The sequence below is a fragment of the Choristoneura fumiferana genome, chromosome 24 (genome assembly GCF_025370935.1).
Source record: "Choristoneura fumiferana chromosome 24, NRCan_CFum_1, whole genome shotgun sequence".
Classification (NCBI taxonomy): domain Eukaryota; kingdom Metazoa; phylum Arthropoda; class Insecta; order Lepidoptera; family Tortricidae; genus Choristoneura; species Choristoneura fumiferana.
The window spans coordinates 6,264,761-6,280,584 of NC_133495.1; the positions used below are offsets into that span (position 1 = coordinate 6,264,761).

Consider the following 15,824-nt stretch of genomic DNA (forward strand, 5'->3'; position numbering starts at 1 on the left):
ATCGAGCGTACGCCCCCCTCTCAAATCTAAACTGATGGGTGGAAAAAAAATAAAAAAATCAGGATGGTAGTAAGTAAGTATATCAAATTTACAAGAAAAATAATAACGGCTAAGATTGCTTGAGAATTATTAGTAGCTTAAGAGTAAATAGCAGCCTAAGGTATAAAATATACCTAAACTTGGACACATTACGAAATCCTTAGAGAAACCCCCACATTGAAATAGTATAGAATAGATATTATTATGTAAATTTATACCGCTATTATTGTTTAATACGAGCGCAGAAATGGTGTTTTAATTGCTCCCACAAATGTGGCATGGCATCTGTGGGTTGTTTAAATTTTTACTACTTGCTATAAAACTGGAACGTGGAACACATTGGGAATGTACTTTTTACGTTATATTAAATTATGTTATACACAATAAAATATATATTAAGAGAGTATAATATTAAGTAAAAAAAACATTTTCAATAAAATATTTTTTTTTGCTGACTGTAATTTTTGTTGACTGTACTTGTATTGTCACCCAAACAACATTTGTATACCAAATTTTAAGTTGATCCAAGCTGGACTACCAGGATATCACTACCAGATTATTGTATTGTCACGCAAGTTACATAAAGTATACCAAATTTCAAGTCAATCCAACTACTGGAAGTTGGTCGAATTTAACTTGCAAGATTTAATTAGAGACAGACAGACAACAGGACAGGTGAAACTAAAGAAAAGCTTGTAAAAAGGGTAACAATTGTAGTCCCTGGCTTCTCGTGACGTTGCGTGTTCGAGTATCTGTACTTAAGTGGTGCCGTACCGTGGTGGTTAGGGTCATATTGTCATGTCATAGAGTCATGGTGTAGAGATCGGAACTACTAAAGGAGCCCACGAATACGGATACGTCCCACTGTTGGGCACATGCCTACTGTCAGAATGAGAGGGCTTAGGATTAGTTCCCATGCAGGCACAGTACCCACGCACCTCCCCTGCTTCCCACTATCCTCTGCTTCTTCAAACCACTAGGTTACCTAGTTTCGCTATGTCTGTCCGCGACTAAGCTTAGAGACCGTTGGTACTAGAAAGCTGTAATTTGGCATGAATATACATATCAGTCATGCCAACAAAGTGGTAGAATAAAAAAAACAAAAAAAAAATTTTAGGATACATATTACTCCCATAGACGTAAAGCAGGTGATTTTTTTCTAGACTAATCCTTTAGTGTGGGGTATTGTTGAATAGGTATTTTAAAACCATTGGGGGGTTGCTAAGACGATGTTTTGATTTAGTGATCTGTTTGCGAAATATTCAACTTTAAAGTGCAAATTTTCGTGAAAATCGAGTGTCTCCCCCTCTACAATCTAAACTGTTGGGTGGAAAAAATTTAAAAAAAAACAGAATGGTAGTAAGTATATCAAATTTACGAGGAAAATTATAACGGCTAAGATTTCTTGAGAATTATTAGTACCTAGTTTAAGAGTAAATATAGCAGCCTAAGGTGTAAAATTTACCTAAACTTGGAAGATTCCGTACACAATACGAAAGCCTTAGAAAATTATTACTTGATTTTTTGTAATGGCTACGACACCCTATTTATCTATCTATCTATTGGCCGGTTTTTATTTATTCTTGTTGTTTCGAATCAACACTTGGCACTTTGAGCGTTCATTACATTAGATTCCCTTTCGTTAGGAATTCCAATCTTTGTTTACGATTTGTCTGCACCGTTTATTTCAAGTCCAAGTTAAATGAAGAACTGTTGAAACGGACTTTCAAGTTGTTTTCACATTGTTGCGAGATACTTTCAGGCTGCCTTGAAATATTAACTTTATTGAAAAATCATAAGATTGTGTTTGCGATTGTTTGGTCGAGTAAGATCCAAGGTTTCGGAAGTTACTGTATTTTATAGTCAAAATACCATTTACAAGTCCCGTATATGGAGGAGTTAAGAAGCACAATGTCGTGAGTACCTATGAAAAGTTAAAAAACTTGAATAAAACTTTAAAAGTTCTTGAAATTTAAAAATATTCCAAGTAAAACACCTAAAATTCCAAAAGAATTGACAGATTGAGTAACTTATACTGAATCGCTAAATTTGACACTGAAGCGATTCAATTCCCACTCAAGTTAAGCGTCATGGTACGAAAACCGCTTGAAATGAGTGAATGAAAATGTCTGTATCGCTGTCGCTGAACCGTGCTTGAACTGAATCGCAAAAGTAACATCGTGGTACGAAATAGCGATGCAGGTCAGTTTAGAGCCCAAACTGAATCGTATTAAGAGAGCGTGGTAGGCCCCTACATTTATAATTTGTACTTGTCAGTTGCGCTTTGACGTTTTTCGAAGAAAATCCACTCCCACTCACCATACGAAACACGGTAGCAAAACTACTATTAACGCCGTTATTCTGTGGAGTGTGGTACTAACCCGGTCGAGCCGGCCCATTTACTGCAGCCAGCAAGCGGTTACAGTAAGGCTCTACCACATAAAAAAAATAACTAATACTATTTGATTGTAATTTTTATGCCAATTGGACCATGTTGACGTTTCACAAAATTCCCACGGGCTAGCGCAGTTCAATGAGGCAACGCCACGGACGTAAACTAGTTCTTGATAAGCGTCACATCGCAATAAATAAAAAGTTATTCGAACAATCGCAGCGTTATCAAAAAGCACGCGTAATTACGTTTTTCCGTTATCGTGATGTCATCTATGAAATCGCTTTTATATTGCTTTTAGCCAACTTTTCTATGTTAAAGTAAAATGTAAGTTTACTTGATATGTTTGTTATTATTGGTACATTACATTCTTTATTAAACATACATAACATAGTAAGCAGCAAAGAAAGAAAAAGGTAGGTACCATCAGTCAAATAGTGGTCTATCAATTTATAAACAAGTTCCTATCAAATGAATATGTCGCTAAAGTAGAACTTTCAAGTTGACAGACAAGTTTATTGTCATTATTGTTTGTGCATGCAAACGAATTATCAACTTTAGGGTGGTAGACCATATTTGGCTGATGGTATATACAATTTTCCAAGGAAAACAATAAACAGTCTTATCGCTTCGGTGTTTGCTTTCCATCAGGTGCTTCGCTTTCTCATTTTCCTATCGTTCAAAAATCAAATAACTTTATTTCAGCGGAAAAAAATTAAATACTGAATTTAATCAAAACAGGTCTAAAGCTCCTCATACAAAGGGTTTATTAAAGAAATTAAAAATAACGGGACTGTGAAATTGTTAAAATTTAATTTTCACTGACCCTTTTCCTTAATTTCACATTTCCTTTCTAAGTTCCGAATAAAAACTTTATTTTTTTCAGAAACGAGTATATTTTTGTCAGACTAAAAGAGAAACAAGTGACCATAAGGCTGGCTATTTCCTCCGTTAACGTATTGGCCTTGCCATACAACGAGGAAACGCAGCCAGCCTTATGGCACCCTGCCCAATAGCAGCCACTTGGGTGATATTTGTAAATATAGACTTTTTCATCACACTTGCTCGTAAGCAGTGTCGTAACATGCAGGCTACCTTGGTTGCAACCCCCCAAATAAAACCCTCGACACCCTCGACCCTCGAAATATATTCTAATACACTCTCGTTCGTAATTCCTTATTTACCGCCCTTAAGACACAATGTACTATTAGGATTAGAGTAAGTTAGTTTAAGTTCAATTTTTATTTATTTTTGTTAATTATTGTATTATTATTTGTTTGTTTATAAATAAAAATATTAGTTGACAAAGAGAAAAGGCGAAAGTTTCGACTTTTTTTTAAAGGTTCTGCCAAAATAATTCTTATATTTGGCCAGTGGCCCCGCTTACTAGCTTTGCCCGAGACATCGTCTATCAAAGTTTGTCGCTATTCTGCCGAAACTATGCAACTTTCCAGATAAAAACCATACCTTCGCAGGTTTTCAAACTATTCCATATCAAATTATCAAATTGGTTCAACAATTTAAGCGTGTAGAGTAACAGATAGACAAACATACCCGTAGCAAATTACAAGACAATCATTGGACTAAAGTAGGTGAAATTAGACACCAACAAACAAACTTTAGAAGTTGCAAAACAAATATTTCAAAAGGTACAATTTAGGTAATAATACGGTACTACTAATTTATGCATTGCCACGAGATCTACTAATTCGGACGTATACGTGCATAGAAATGGGTGAACATTTACATTTTGTGTGGATCAAGTGGTGTTCTACGTGTGCGTCGTGTACATTCCTCCCAGTGCCTCTGAGGAAACTTATTTGCGGTGGTTTGGGAAAGTAGAGTCCGTGATTGATACTCTTACGGGTGTAGTGCTTGTGATTGGTGACTTGAACTTAAATCCGGTGTATACATCTCAAAGTGTACTTAGCTATTATGGTTATCTCTTATCTGTTTGTGGTTTGAATGAGATGAACGAGGTAAATAATGTGCATGGAAGTAGACTGGATGTTGTGCTAGTATCTGAGCGCGTCGCAGTTACTGTGGTCTCAGAGATGGCGGCGAGGGACTGGTCACCAGACTTGATGCATACCACCCTCCATTGAGATTTCGGTTCCCCTGGGCAACTTTGCGCGCGACCGGCTGCAGAGCGTCTGGATCCCAGCAATGTTAGACGCATGCCGGACTGGAACTTTGCTAAGGGTGATTTTGAGCTCATGTATAAATTAATCTCCGAAGTAAGTTGGCAAGAAGTTCTCAGTGCTGGCGATGTGGACATTGCTGTGGACACATTTACAATACATTGTATTATTTTTGATCTCTGCGTACCTAAACGGAACGTCCAACAAGTTCGAGTAGACGATACCCTGTGTGGTTCACGGCTGACCTAATTAGCGACATCAAACGGAAAAAGTGATCTACATCGGCATTGGAAAGCTACGCGGATAAAGAAATCTATAAAAAGTTTGCAACTTTGAGATCAAATATTAAAGAGCGTTTGGTGCTTGCTTATGATAGCTTCATTAGGCGAGTCCAAAGCACAGTTAAAATCGATCCCCGTTCTTTCTGGCAGCACGTAAGCAGTCTCAAGGCAAATGGTGGTTTTGTTTCTAGGTAATGTATAGAGGCGAACAATTTGTCGGTAGGGATGTAGCTGGTGCTTTGCTGACTTTCTCAGAAGTCTTCTACCTGACATTCCGCTTCTTGAACCGAACTTGTTGAAAAATACCGATACAAAGGCTAGTGTCAACTGCATTGATATTAAATCAATTATTAATCAATCAATAAAGCGCCTAAAGGCCAATAGTTCCGTTGGACCTGATAATTTACCAGCGTATATTGTAAAGGGTTGTATGGAGTTCCTAAAGATCCCGATACAATATATTTTCAATCTAGCGCTCTCTTCCGAGTCATATCCTCGAATTTGGAAGGTGTCTAGAGTGAGACCGATCCCGAAGACGAATGACGCTTCTGTCGTTGAGAGTCATAGACCCATAGCTGTTCTTCCCACTCTTGGCAAACTATTTGAGGCCGTACTTCATCGGACTCTGTCTTACAGGTGCGACCTTTTTGTGTGACGCGCAGCACGGCTTTCGACCTAGACGCTCGGTCAACACAAACCTATTGATACTAACGGACAACATCGCCGTGCATCTGGACAGGGGTATTCAGGTCGATGTACTCTATTTTGATTTCGCGAAGGCTTTCGATCGCGATAACGACGTACTGCTTGGCAAACTTGATAAAATTGGTTTCACAGACAAGTTGCTAGCCTTTTTTGCCAGCTATCTGCGCGATCGGCAGCAGTTCGTACGACATGGTTGTTTTGTCTCGGCTCCCTACCACACCAGGTCTGGCGTCAGTCAAGGTTCCATTTTGGGCCCTTGTTTTTCAATATCATGATTAACGATCTCAAATCTGTTCTTCAGGCGGCTCACTGCCTCTTGTATGCTGATGATCTGAAGCTGGTACATGGGGTTGAGCAAAGAACTGATTGCGAGACGCTGCAGAGGACATCGACTTGGTCTTTCAGTGGAGTAAGGAGAACAAACTTCACTTTAACACAGCTAAGTGTTGTGTTTGTACATTTAGCCGCTCTCGTACCGCTATTTATGCTCAATATATGCTGGGGTCTGAGCCCATAAATCGTGTCTTCTCCATCAAGGATCTGGGCGTGGTGTTTGACACGCGGCTCACCTTTCACGAGCATATTACATCTCTTGTTACTAGCTGTTTTCGAAGACTTGGTTTTGTGATCCGAAATCTGCGCCATTTTCACGACCCTGTGGCCATAAAAATGGTTTATAACGCCTTAGTAAGGAGTAAGTTGGAGACTTCATCGATCGTATGGAATCCCTATGAATCGACGTATGTCTTACTTCTTGAGAAGGTTCAGAAAGTGTTTTTAAGGTTCCTTTATAAAAAAAATATTTGGATTCTACCCGTATCTGTACCCTACTAAGTATCTTCTTGGTTCCCTTGGGTACAACTCCTTGGAGGTCAGACGGAATTATCAGCTTCTGATCGCGGCATGTCAAGCTTTGCGTGGTGAGTCGGACTGTCCCGAACTTGTAGGACGTCTTGTGCGACTGCATGTCCCGGATATCCCGAGGATAGCCCTCAGGCCGCGACGACGCGATCTGTTGGCCGTGCCGCCGGCGCGCACCGTGTCGTGCAGAAACTCGCCGCTGCCCCGTGCCCTTACACAGCTCAATGCGCTCCTGGCATCGACACCTGAGTGCGATTTGTTTGCGTGGCGATGGCCGGCAATTTGTACTGAATGCTTGAGGTACTGTGAGGCGATGGACGATAGATGTTCTACTGTTCCAGTATAATTTGTTTGTTATCTGTTAGTGTTTAATTGTTATTCTTTAAATCAATAATCTTTCATAGTTAGTTAAGTTTCATGATGAATTGGTCATTAACTGTAATGTCATGTAAACGTTTTTATCAATAAATAAATAAATAAATAAATAATTTAAAAATGTATCCCACAATACATCCCTTCGGTTTCCACAATGTCATGGAATCCAAGAGTCAAGGACAAACTTATACCACCCATTATGCCAGGGTTCAACACGAACCAACACAATTTGACAGATCATTTCTCAAGCTGTCAACCGGCGGCCACTGCGCCGCACTTAATGGCATTTTAATTGTGTTTTATTAATAAAAGTCCGTAATTAATGAGCCAGACTCATATAAATTAATATTAACGTCAAACGGAAACGCCTTTGCGGTTTATCGTATACTGTGGGATTTTATTGGGAATATAATTTGCATTTGATTGCCAAAATGTTATTAAAAAAATGGTTTTTAATAACTTCGAAAATCGGGTTTAATAAAGAATAAAAAAGTTTTTTTATTGATGAACAGTGATTTCTTAAACTTGTTTATGGATACGTTTTTAAACTAAAATAAAATCGTCAAATACGTGTGTAATCGTTACTAATATATTACGACTAGGACGACCAGATGGTGGTTAGAGAACCTGACTACGAAGCTTGAGGTCCCGGGTTCGATTCCCGTGTCGGGGCAGATATTTGTATGAAAAATACGAATGTTTGTTTTCGGGTCTTGGGTGTTTAATATGTATTTAAGTATGTATCTATCTATATAATTATATTTATCCGTTGCTTAGTACCCATAACACAAGCTTTGCTAAGCTTACTTTGGGACTAGGTCAATTGGTGTGAATTGTCCCGTGATATTTATTTACTTATTTATTATAAAAGTAAAAGTAAAGTAAGTATTATGACGACCAGATGGCCTAGTGGTTAGAGAACCTTACTACGAAGCCTGAGGTCCCTGGTTCGATTCCCGTGTCGGGGCAGATATTTATATGAAAAATACGAATGTTTGTTCTCGGGTCTTGGTGTTTAATATGTATTTAATATGTATTTAAGTATGTATCTATATCTATATAATTATATTTAGCCGTTGCTTTAGTACCCAAAACACAAGCTTTGCTAAGCTTACTTTGGGACTAGGTCAATTGGTGTGAATTGTCCCGTGATATTTATTTATGTATTTCAGACTGAAATGTATAGGATTGCGTACACTTACCCACTGCGGCGTACGCTTACCCCACCACAGCACTCTATGGATATATTTTTTTACCACATTTTCACGTCTAAACTACTCAACCGATCGTGATGATATTTGGTATGAAGTTTTAGACCCCTTCTCAGTAGTTCTCATGGGTGGTTTTTATCCTTCATTGGACAGTTTTTATCCCAAACAATTGTATACCTAGTTTCCGCGGGCGTACGTTAAAGGTATCTTTTTTTTTCGCAAACGAAGTAGCGGGCAACTGTTAGTAGGTATCGATATAAGTAAATTGCCAACTCTTGGGAATTATGTACCTATCTACCTAATAAAGAAATTCATTCTCATTTGCATAATAATATGAATTACTCCGTGAATAGTGTTCGTTTAATGCAAACGCCAGCCGACGTTGACTGATTGTTCTCAAATTACACTAATTCTTTCGGGTGCGGTTAAAGTACGACCCGTAATTGTCGACCAGGAATGAACGACGAAAATGTATGACCTAGGCCCTATTTCACCACGCTGACAGGTGCGACTATACTACATTCATAGAGAGCCATTTTGAAAATACGCGTATGCAAATCACAAAACAACAATTTGTAAAGAAAACCTGACCCAGTTTTAATCTCATGTTAAGATTTACCAACACATCTACAACAAGTAACTGTCGAATTATAGGAAAAATAATTATTTTGTTTTATAACATAATTGGTATCATATTTCATATAAATATAAAGATCCCTTTGTCTGTTTGTCTGTCAAGAACCTTTTTTGCGGAGTCTGGATTAATGAATTTGAAATGAATCTCAAATCAAGTATTTAATTTATTAACAACGAAAAAATTTAATTTTGATATCCACGCGACCTAAATACACAATCATTTTAAAGTAGGTATATTTTAGTAGGTACACTATAAGTGGGATCGAAAACCTATAGAGTTCCATTCTTTGACGTAAAAATTTGAAATTTGTTAAGAGGTGCCTCAATAAGTAAGAAGTGCGAAAAAAAAAACGCATATATGCGTCGGTGGCAGTGAATGCGTTAACTGTATTTGCGTTGTCATCACATAATATTTGCACCAAATTTAAAGTCGATCCGATCACTGAAAGTGGTTCAAAACTAAGTGTAAAGCTACACGAGCGTAACACTTTGTGTTGTGAGTATTTTCGGTCGCGTAATTTTGGGTTTATACAATAACATTACTTTTAACAATACTATTTGTTTACAACTCATTTTGAGCCGCCGTGTGGCACAAACTGGGCTCTTGTATAAAACCTAGTGCAACAGAAATAACGCGACCGAAAATAAGCGTCTCACAGCTGAAAAAATGACGGCTTCACCCTAAGTTAGGTACAAGCTTACAAGCGGATAGAGACTCCTTACAAACGATAGAGTACCTATTAAAGTAGATAAACATCCCTTTGAGGTGCGACGACTAATACATATTACTGGCAGTAGGTCAGCTAGGTCACGCGATGCGGTCATCAGTCACAAATCTAAGGTAATCTGATACGCTGGCCTACTGTTCATTAACTAAGCAAGGTTTTGTGGCCATTGTAGTTTTGGCTTAAGGTGCTCGATTTAAGAAAATGAGGAACTTCGGTAATTTTTGGGATTCCGTACCTTGAAATGGTAAAAACGGAACAGTTTTGGTTAAAATATTGTTTATCAAGGTCCCCCGTCCCACGTATGTGATTTTTGTGAAATGGAAATGGGTGAATTTCTGAATGAGCATACGTTGGTTTCGCCATCTCTGTATGTCCTCGATTTAGCTCAAGGAATTAAGTAACGAAGTGTTAGAATGAAATATTGAAAGTTTGATTTTTTAGGATAGGTTTACCCTACCCTGCATAAAGGAGGATGTTTTTTTTTTAAACGGAGAAGTGCGGGTTTCTGAATCACACATACGTCATACATACTTTCTTACACGTGTGGTAGCAAATCTCAAGGTAAAATGTTGTATAAAATTATTACTAGGAAAAGCTAAAATTGAAAAAAGCTTTTATAATGTAGACATAAGGACGGATTTAACAAAATTCCCCTAGGGATAGAAAATTTGCAATTAGGGCAGAACTGTGTGCATAGTTTGGTAGGTGAATAAAAACAGTAAAAATTAAAACATTGGCATCATCATCATCATCATCACACCAGCCGTAAAACGTCTCTTAGACATGGCCTTCCCCATAACAAGGTTACTTGTCCAAAAGCTTGAAAAGATCCCTTTTAGGGATGAGTTCGCCTTTGTTCTTTGTATTATTGTGTTTTATGTACAATAAAGTATGTACAAGAAATTAAATAAAAGTACATTTTTATGGCTGTGTCCGCTGTTAAATAACAATGTGTTTTTTCCTCCTCAAAGGTAAAAGATGTTAATATTTTATTTAGCATTTTCTACTAGTCCTCTTTGTGCCGGCTTATTCAAACTTTTGAGCCGTAAAAGAAAAAAAGTATTAGTCCACAAAAACGAATTATGCTACTAAACAATTTTTGTTCATAAACTTGAACGAGCCGATTGAAACACCCACACAATGGCCTTGTTTCTTCATCTTGGGTGTAAAAATGTTTGTTATAGGCGTAATTAAAACGTTTTTAGATTTCAATTGAGTGCTTTTACGAAATTGCTTTTAAGGCATGGCGCTTGTTTGTTTCTGATAGAAAACTCGTGAGTTTTGTGTGTATTAATTTCCTGATATTAAAAATGCATATGCGAGTTGCGACATCCGAAAACATCGCGAGGAAACCTGCACCACCTGCGAAGAAATTTAATAGTGTCTGAAATTCCCGATCCACATTAGGCCCGCGTGGAACTAAGGCCCAAGCCTATAATATTGGAGCCCCGTGACATCATCTCTAAGTGAAAACTGTAGTCACCAGTACCAACACCTGACACTACAAAGCGTGCAATAAATATCTGATAGGTACGACTCTATTTCTAAGGCCGGTACAACATGTCAGATATTTCTAAGGCCGGTACAACATGTCAGATATTTTTGCACGCTCCGATTGTGGCAGTTTTAATGCAGATAAATGTATACAGTCAAGTGCAAATATGTATATATTCGAACCACTCAAAAATATGTTACCACTGCCTTATTTCTTTGGAATAAGAGTCGGTGGTACATAATTTTTGAAACGTTGAATAAGTTCATATTTTTACACTTGCCTTTACATAGGATGAGAAGGTTTATGTATAGGTACTAATATATTATATGTTTGAAGCAGTGGCGGCCGAGTGGTTTGACCTATGGCCTCTCAAGCAGAGGATCTTACTCGAGAGGATCGAGGCTCGCATCTCTGATTTTTTCGAAATTCATGTGGGAATTACATTTGATTTTTTTTGTACCTAATAATATTGTTGTCTTGAGTTGTTTCTTTCTTTCAAATTTACCACGAGCTTTACTGTGAAGGAAAAACATCGTGAGGAAACCTGCGCAGCAATTCAACGGTGTGTGTGAAGTTCCCAATCCGCACTGGGCCCGCGTGGGAACTACTGCCCAAGCCCTCTCATTCTGAGAGGAGGCCTGTGCCCTGCAGTGGGACATATATAGGCTGGGATGATGATGACGATGATGTTATTATATGTAAATCAGTTACCTGCTATTAGTAGAATTAACAGAGGTATTGGACCGCGACCGACGGTTGCAGATGGAGTCGCCGCAGTTGACCACTCCCCCCTTCGTGGTGATGCTGAAGGTGCGGAGGCGGTAGAGGTCGTCCGAGATGCGAGGGTTGTACGGCTTCTCTGGTAAAGAGCAGACGCGGGGGCGGGAGTGCTCCACCACTGAAAGAGATGCGAGATATCAGAGGTACTAAGAGGAAGGAGTAGAGAGAGGTAAGTGACCGAGCTTCGCGCCGGCTGAAACTCGAAGACACGTATTTTGTCGGAGGACCAAACTGAATCGATTTTTCCCCACACAGCACTACTAGACTAGTATTCTGTCAGTTAGATGGTCAAAATTTGAACACGTTTTCTTTTGTCAGTCAAACAAAAAATGATGGAGATAAAGCCAGTTCAAGTCCCGCGTGTTTACTACAGTACAAACAAAATGAACAATGCTGAGCTTCGCATTGATCTCATAGCATAATAAATAATGTCAATTTTACACTGTACATGCTTTTTATGATGTGCTCGAATAAAATATTTAAATAAACAATAAATTTAAAAAATCAAAACCCGACTGCGTTAAAAAATACTAAAAAGAAAACAAAGACGTGGTCTAGACTAACTAACTTAACTCAGCGTTTTTTTGACGCAGTCGGGTTTGATTTAAAATTTATTGTTTATTTCATACTTTTTTGATATTTCTGTGAAAATGGTAAATAGAAACACATAACTTATGTATATTTTTGTAATCTGTTTTTAAATCCCTTCATTTTTTTTAACCTATAACAGGTTTGAATAAAAAAAAATTTAAGACACAATTTGACGCCAAAAATCCGCCATTATTTTTTTAAGAATTTTATGTACCCTGTGTCACTCGCATCATTAAGACGAATGACGTATCATCAATGACGTGAATATTTATGATAGATAACATACATACATTGAGTAGTATGGGTCAAACACATAACCCTCCTTCTTCGCAGTCGGGTAAAAAGTGACATTTTAGCAAAGCCTGATTTCACAGACTCCCGAACTTTGATGCGCTTCATCTTTTTAGTTTTGTCTGATTGACAATATATTCGGTCCAATATTTACTCACAATCTATCTGAATCTGTCGAACTGAGTGGAATAATATTTTTTCCAGAAAACTAACCAACTGTCGAAATCGTTACATTCGTTTCCGAAATACCCTCTAGTAATATTATAAATGTTTAAGTTGCGTTTATGTTGCGTATCAGTTCTCTCACGTACTCACGCTACTTTACCGATTAAAAATATTCCAAAGTTCAAATGCCAGGAAAATCTGACTTAAAATGCATTCGTTAAGTTAGAAACTAGAAACATTTGATTTAGTAACTCCTAAATTGTGAGTAACGGACGCGAGTACTTAAGTACTTAAAAAACTTCCAACGTTAAGTCCAGGAACTTGGTTAAATGATGAAAAGTTACCCCGCGCTATAACGATGTTATAATTCTAATGGCATTTTGTTATCCAACTTTTCGAATCTATGTTAAATCATAGTCAAGTAAGTCAAAGTTTTTCCAAAACATTCGATAAACTCGAAGGTATATCGGAATTTGAAGTTCGTTCAAACTTGATTTAAAATTCAAGAGGCACGAACGAGCTTTCGAACACAATGTTGGAATAATTACATTAAAGACTGAAACGTCCCGAGTAAGTAATTGTCTGCTAACGTTTAGGTAAACGTATAAACGTGGGCGGCTCACCTGGCAGCTCAAGGAAGTTAGAAGTTCGCCGCTGCCGGCCGCGCATCGTGTTCTGAAAGTTGAGAGGGCCAATATCCTCCACGGAGTCGCAATTTGACACCGTCGATTCTCTAGAGCCCCTTCTACTAGCCAAATAAGCTAGGCCTCCCTTCATTGAGCCTCTTCTCATTGGGGAACAGGGTCTGCTTATGCTGGTCGATCTGGTTTGAGGGGTATCGTCAGTCATGTCGGTTAAATCTGATGTAGATTTGCGACAGATGCGCGATGAGATTGTGGTAGCCTCGTCGTCTGCGTCGTTTATGATGGCGGAAGGTGTTCCTGGCATCGCGTCCATGGAGTCGTCCGTGTGGCTCGATACGATGCTTGGAGACGTCACCAGCCTGGGGGAGCTCACTGTGGAAGTTGACCCGTATAATTTTCTCGTGCGATTAGGGGAGACGTAGCCAGGGTTGGTGTGTATGTGGACTGGCGGTGGTTTTGGTGATCGGGACTTCTCGCGACGGCTGTGCTTCAGAGACGCGGAGTAGTGCAAGCCTTGATGCCGGTCGAGAGGGTTGCAAGGGCTGGAGCGGCCCGATGGAGATTTTTGAGGGAAATTAAAATGTCTGGGACTCATAGGACTACGATGACCATGCGCTATAGGGGATTTGGGTTGGTTGTGCTTGTCGTAACTGCATCCGGACTGGGGTGTGTAGTAGCCAGACGATGAAGTGCTGGAGGTGATTGAGGGGCTTTTTTGAGGGAAGACAAAGTGACGCGGGCTTTTAGGGGTATGGGGTTTGGGAGAAACGGGGGGGTAGCCGCCGGGGCTGTTCACAGCCATCATGAATTTTTACCACTGGAACACCGCAATCATCACACTTTTACCTGAAAAAGAGAAACATATTTAAACAAGTGTTTCAGATGAAATTCTTTTGGGAATCCTTAAATAATTAATGGCGGGTCTTAGACACTTAAAGTTAATTTGAAAGGAGCGAACAAGAGCGAAACTGAATCACAAAAATTACAACTCAAAGTAAAGTAAAGTAAAGTTTGCGGAAAATTTAATTTTCCAATGTTGTCGATAAATCAATTAAGAAATTCTTGGCGGTGTCTAATTAATGTGAAACACGTGGAGTTGCAAAGTTGGACGCGGTAAAGTTGTGAAATGAAGTATGTTCCTAAAACCACCAGATAAATATGCTTTTTACTCGACTACGGCAAGTTAAAGGAGGGTTATATACATACGCATTGGGTGCATAGGAACTACAGCCCAAGCTTTTTCACTCTGAGATGAGGCCAGTGCAGTTGGTCGTATGTAAGTATATAAATTATTTTATGCTGGAGTTGATAGTGTATGTACATACCTACATTTTATTTTCTGGGATAATTCGTTCAAATAGAGAGATTGTTTCAGCCACTGACTTAAATGATTTCGAGTCCAGTTTATAATACAATACAATACAAAGACTCTTTATTGTACACCAGACATAGTAAGCGATACAGAAAACAAATTATATATATTATAATTTGTATTTTCAAACGACATCAAAAAGGGTGAAGTTCTTAATTCGTCTCTATGTTGTTTTTGTGGTAATCAAATATCGATTTCCATTAGTAAACAAATCAGGTACAGCATTCCAAATGCTTGAAGGACTTTCAAAAACATTACAATATTACCAAAATAAATTTTCGTTTTTATTTGTTTTAAAAATATTAAGCTTTAAAGTCCTAATTTTTTTTAGAGTTATATTTTTCCCCTCTATTAAGCTAAACCGTTAGCATGAAATACACGACTTTATACACGTACACAGTGCTCAGCCTGTGCAACAGCTTAGACAACTTTACAATATCCATCAAAAGCTAATATTGAATATTTATAGCATTTCAGTATGGAACCCGCAGCGCGCGTTGCCCGGCACGCATTTGGGCTATTTTTTATTCATTATTTAAATTAAAGAAGGCGGTTTCCAGCAGGCACTGGGCGACGCCAACTTACGCTTCGCCACTGAACAATTCCTCAAGTTTTTCCCTTCATTCCTTCTCATAACGAGGTAGAAATTTGTCCCTTTGTAGAAAAGCATTAAGTTGGCTGAATCACATCATTCGACGTCTAAATTACACCCACCTATGATTTCACTAATCAATTGCTCAGTCAACCGCGTGAATCAGTGAGGTGTACGTACACTCACCACCAAAACGGTTGAGTTCATTAAAGTGAAAGTGTTTAATAATTCATGATATACTCTAATTCACCATTAGTGCGCATTAGACTTGATATTAAACTTTTTAAAGAAAAATATTAGTAGCGTTAAAATATGTCTTTGTCTGTCTACAGTGACATATTTGAGTCAGACGACCAATGGTCGCATTTTAACACGCCTCTGACTCAATGAAAGCATACCCTTGCATGAGTAGGTATCACAATAAGTATATATGTAGCTCTCACAACTTCTCATCCGTCTCTCTTTTAGCTCTATACTGTCCTCATAAAGAAATAGACGAGACCTATCTCGAAAAAAAAAATATTA

At 38.4% G+C, this 15,824-nt stretch overlaps 1 protein-coding gene across 1 annotated transcript in view; it reads right to left on the reverse strand.

Moving 5' to 3' along the window:
* Nucleotides 1-14,137, reverse strand: part of LOC141441688 (uncharacterized) — a 51,580-nt gene extending 37,443 nt beyond the window's left edge. The window contains exons 1-2 of the mRNA XM_074106496.1: nt 13,315-14,137; nt 11,576-11,762 (exon numbers count right to left, since the gene is read on the reverse strand). Of these exons, the coding sequence (XP_073962597.1) occupies nt 11,576-11,762; nt 13,315-14,137 (1,010 nt within the window). The remainder of the gene's footprint in view (nt 1-11,575; nt 11,763-13,314) is intronic.
* Between the last annotated feature and the right edge of the window lie 1,687 nt (nt 14,138-15,824).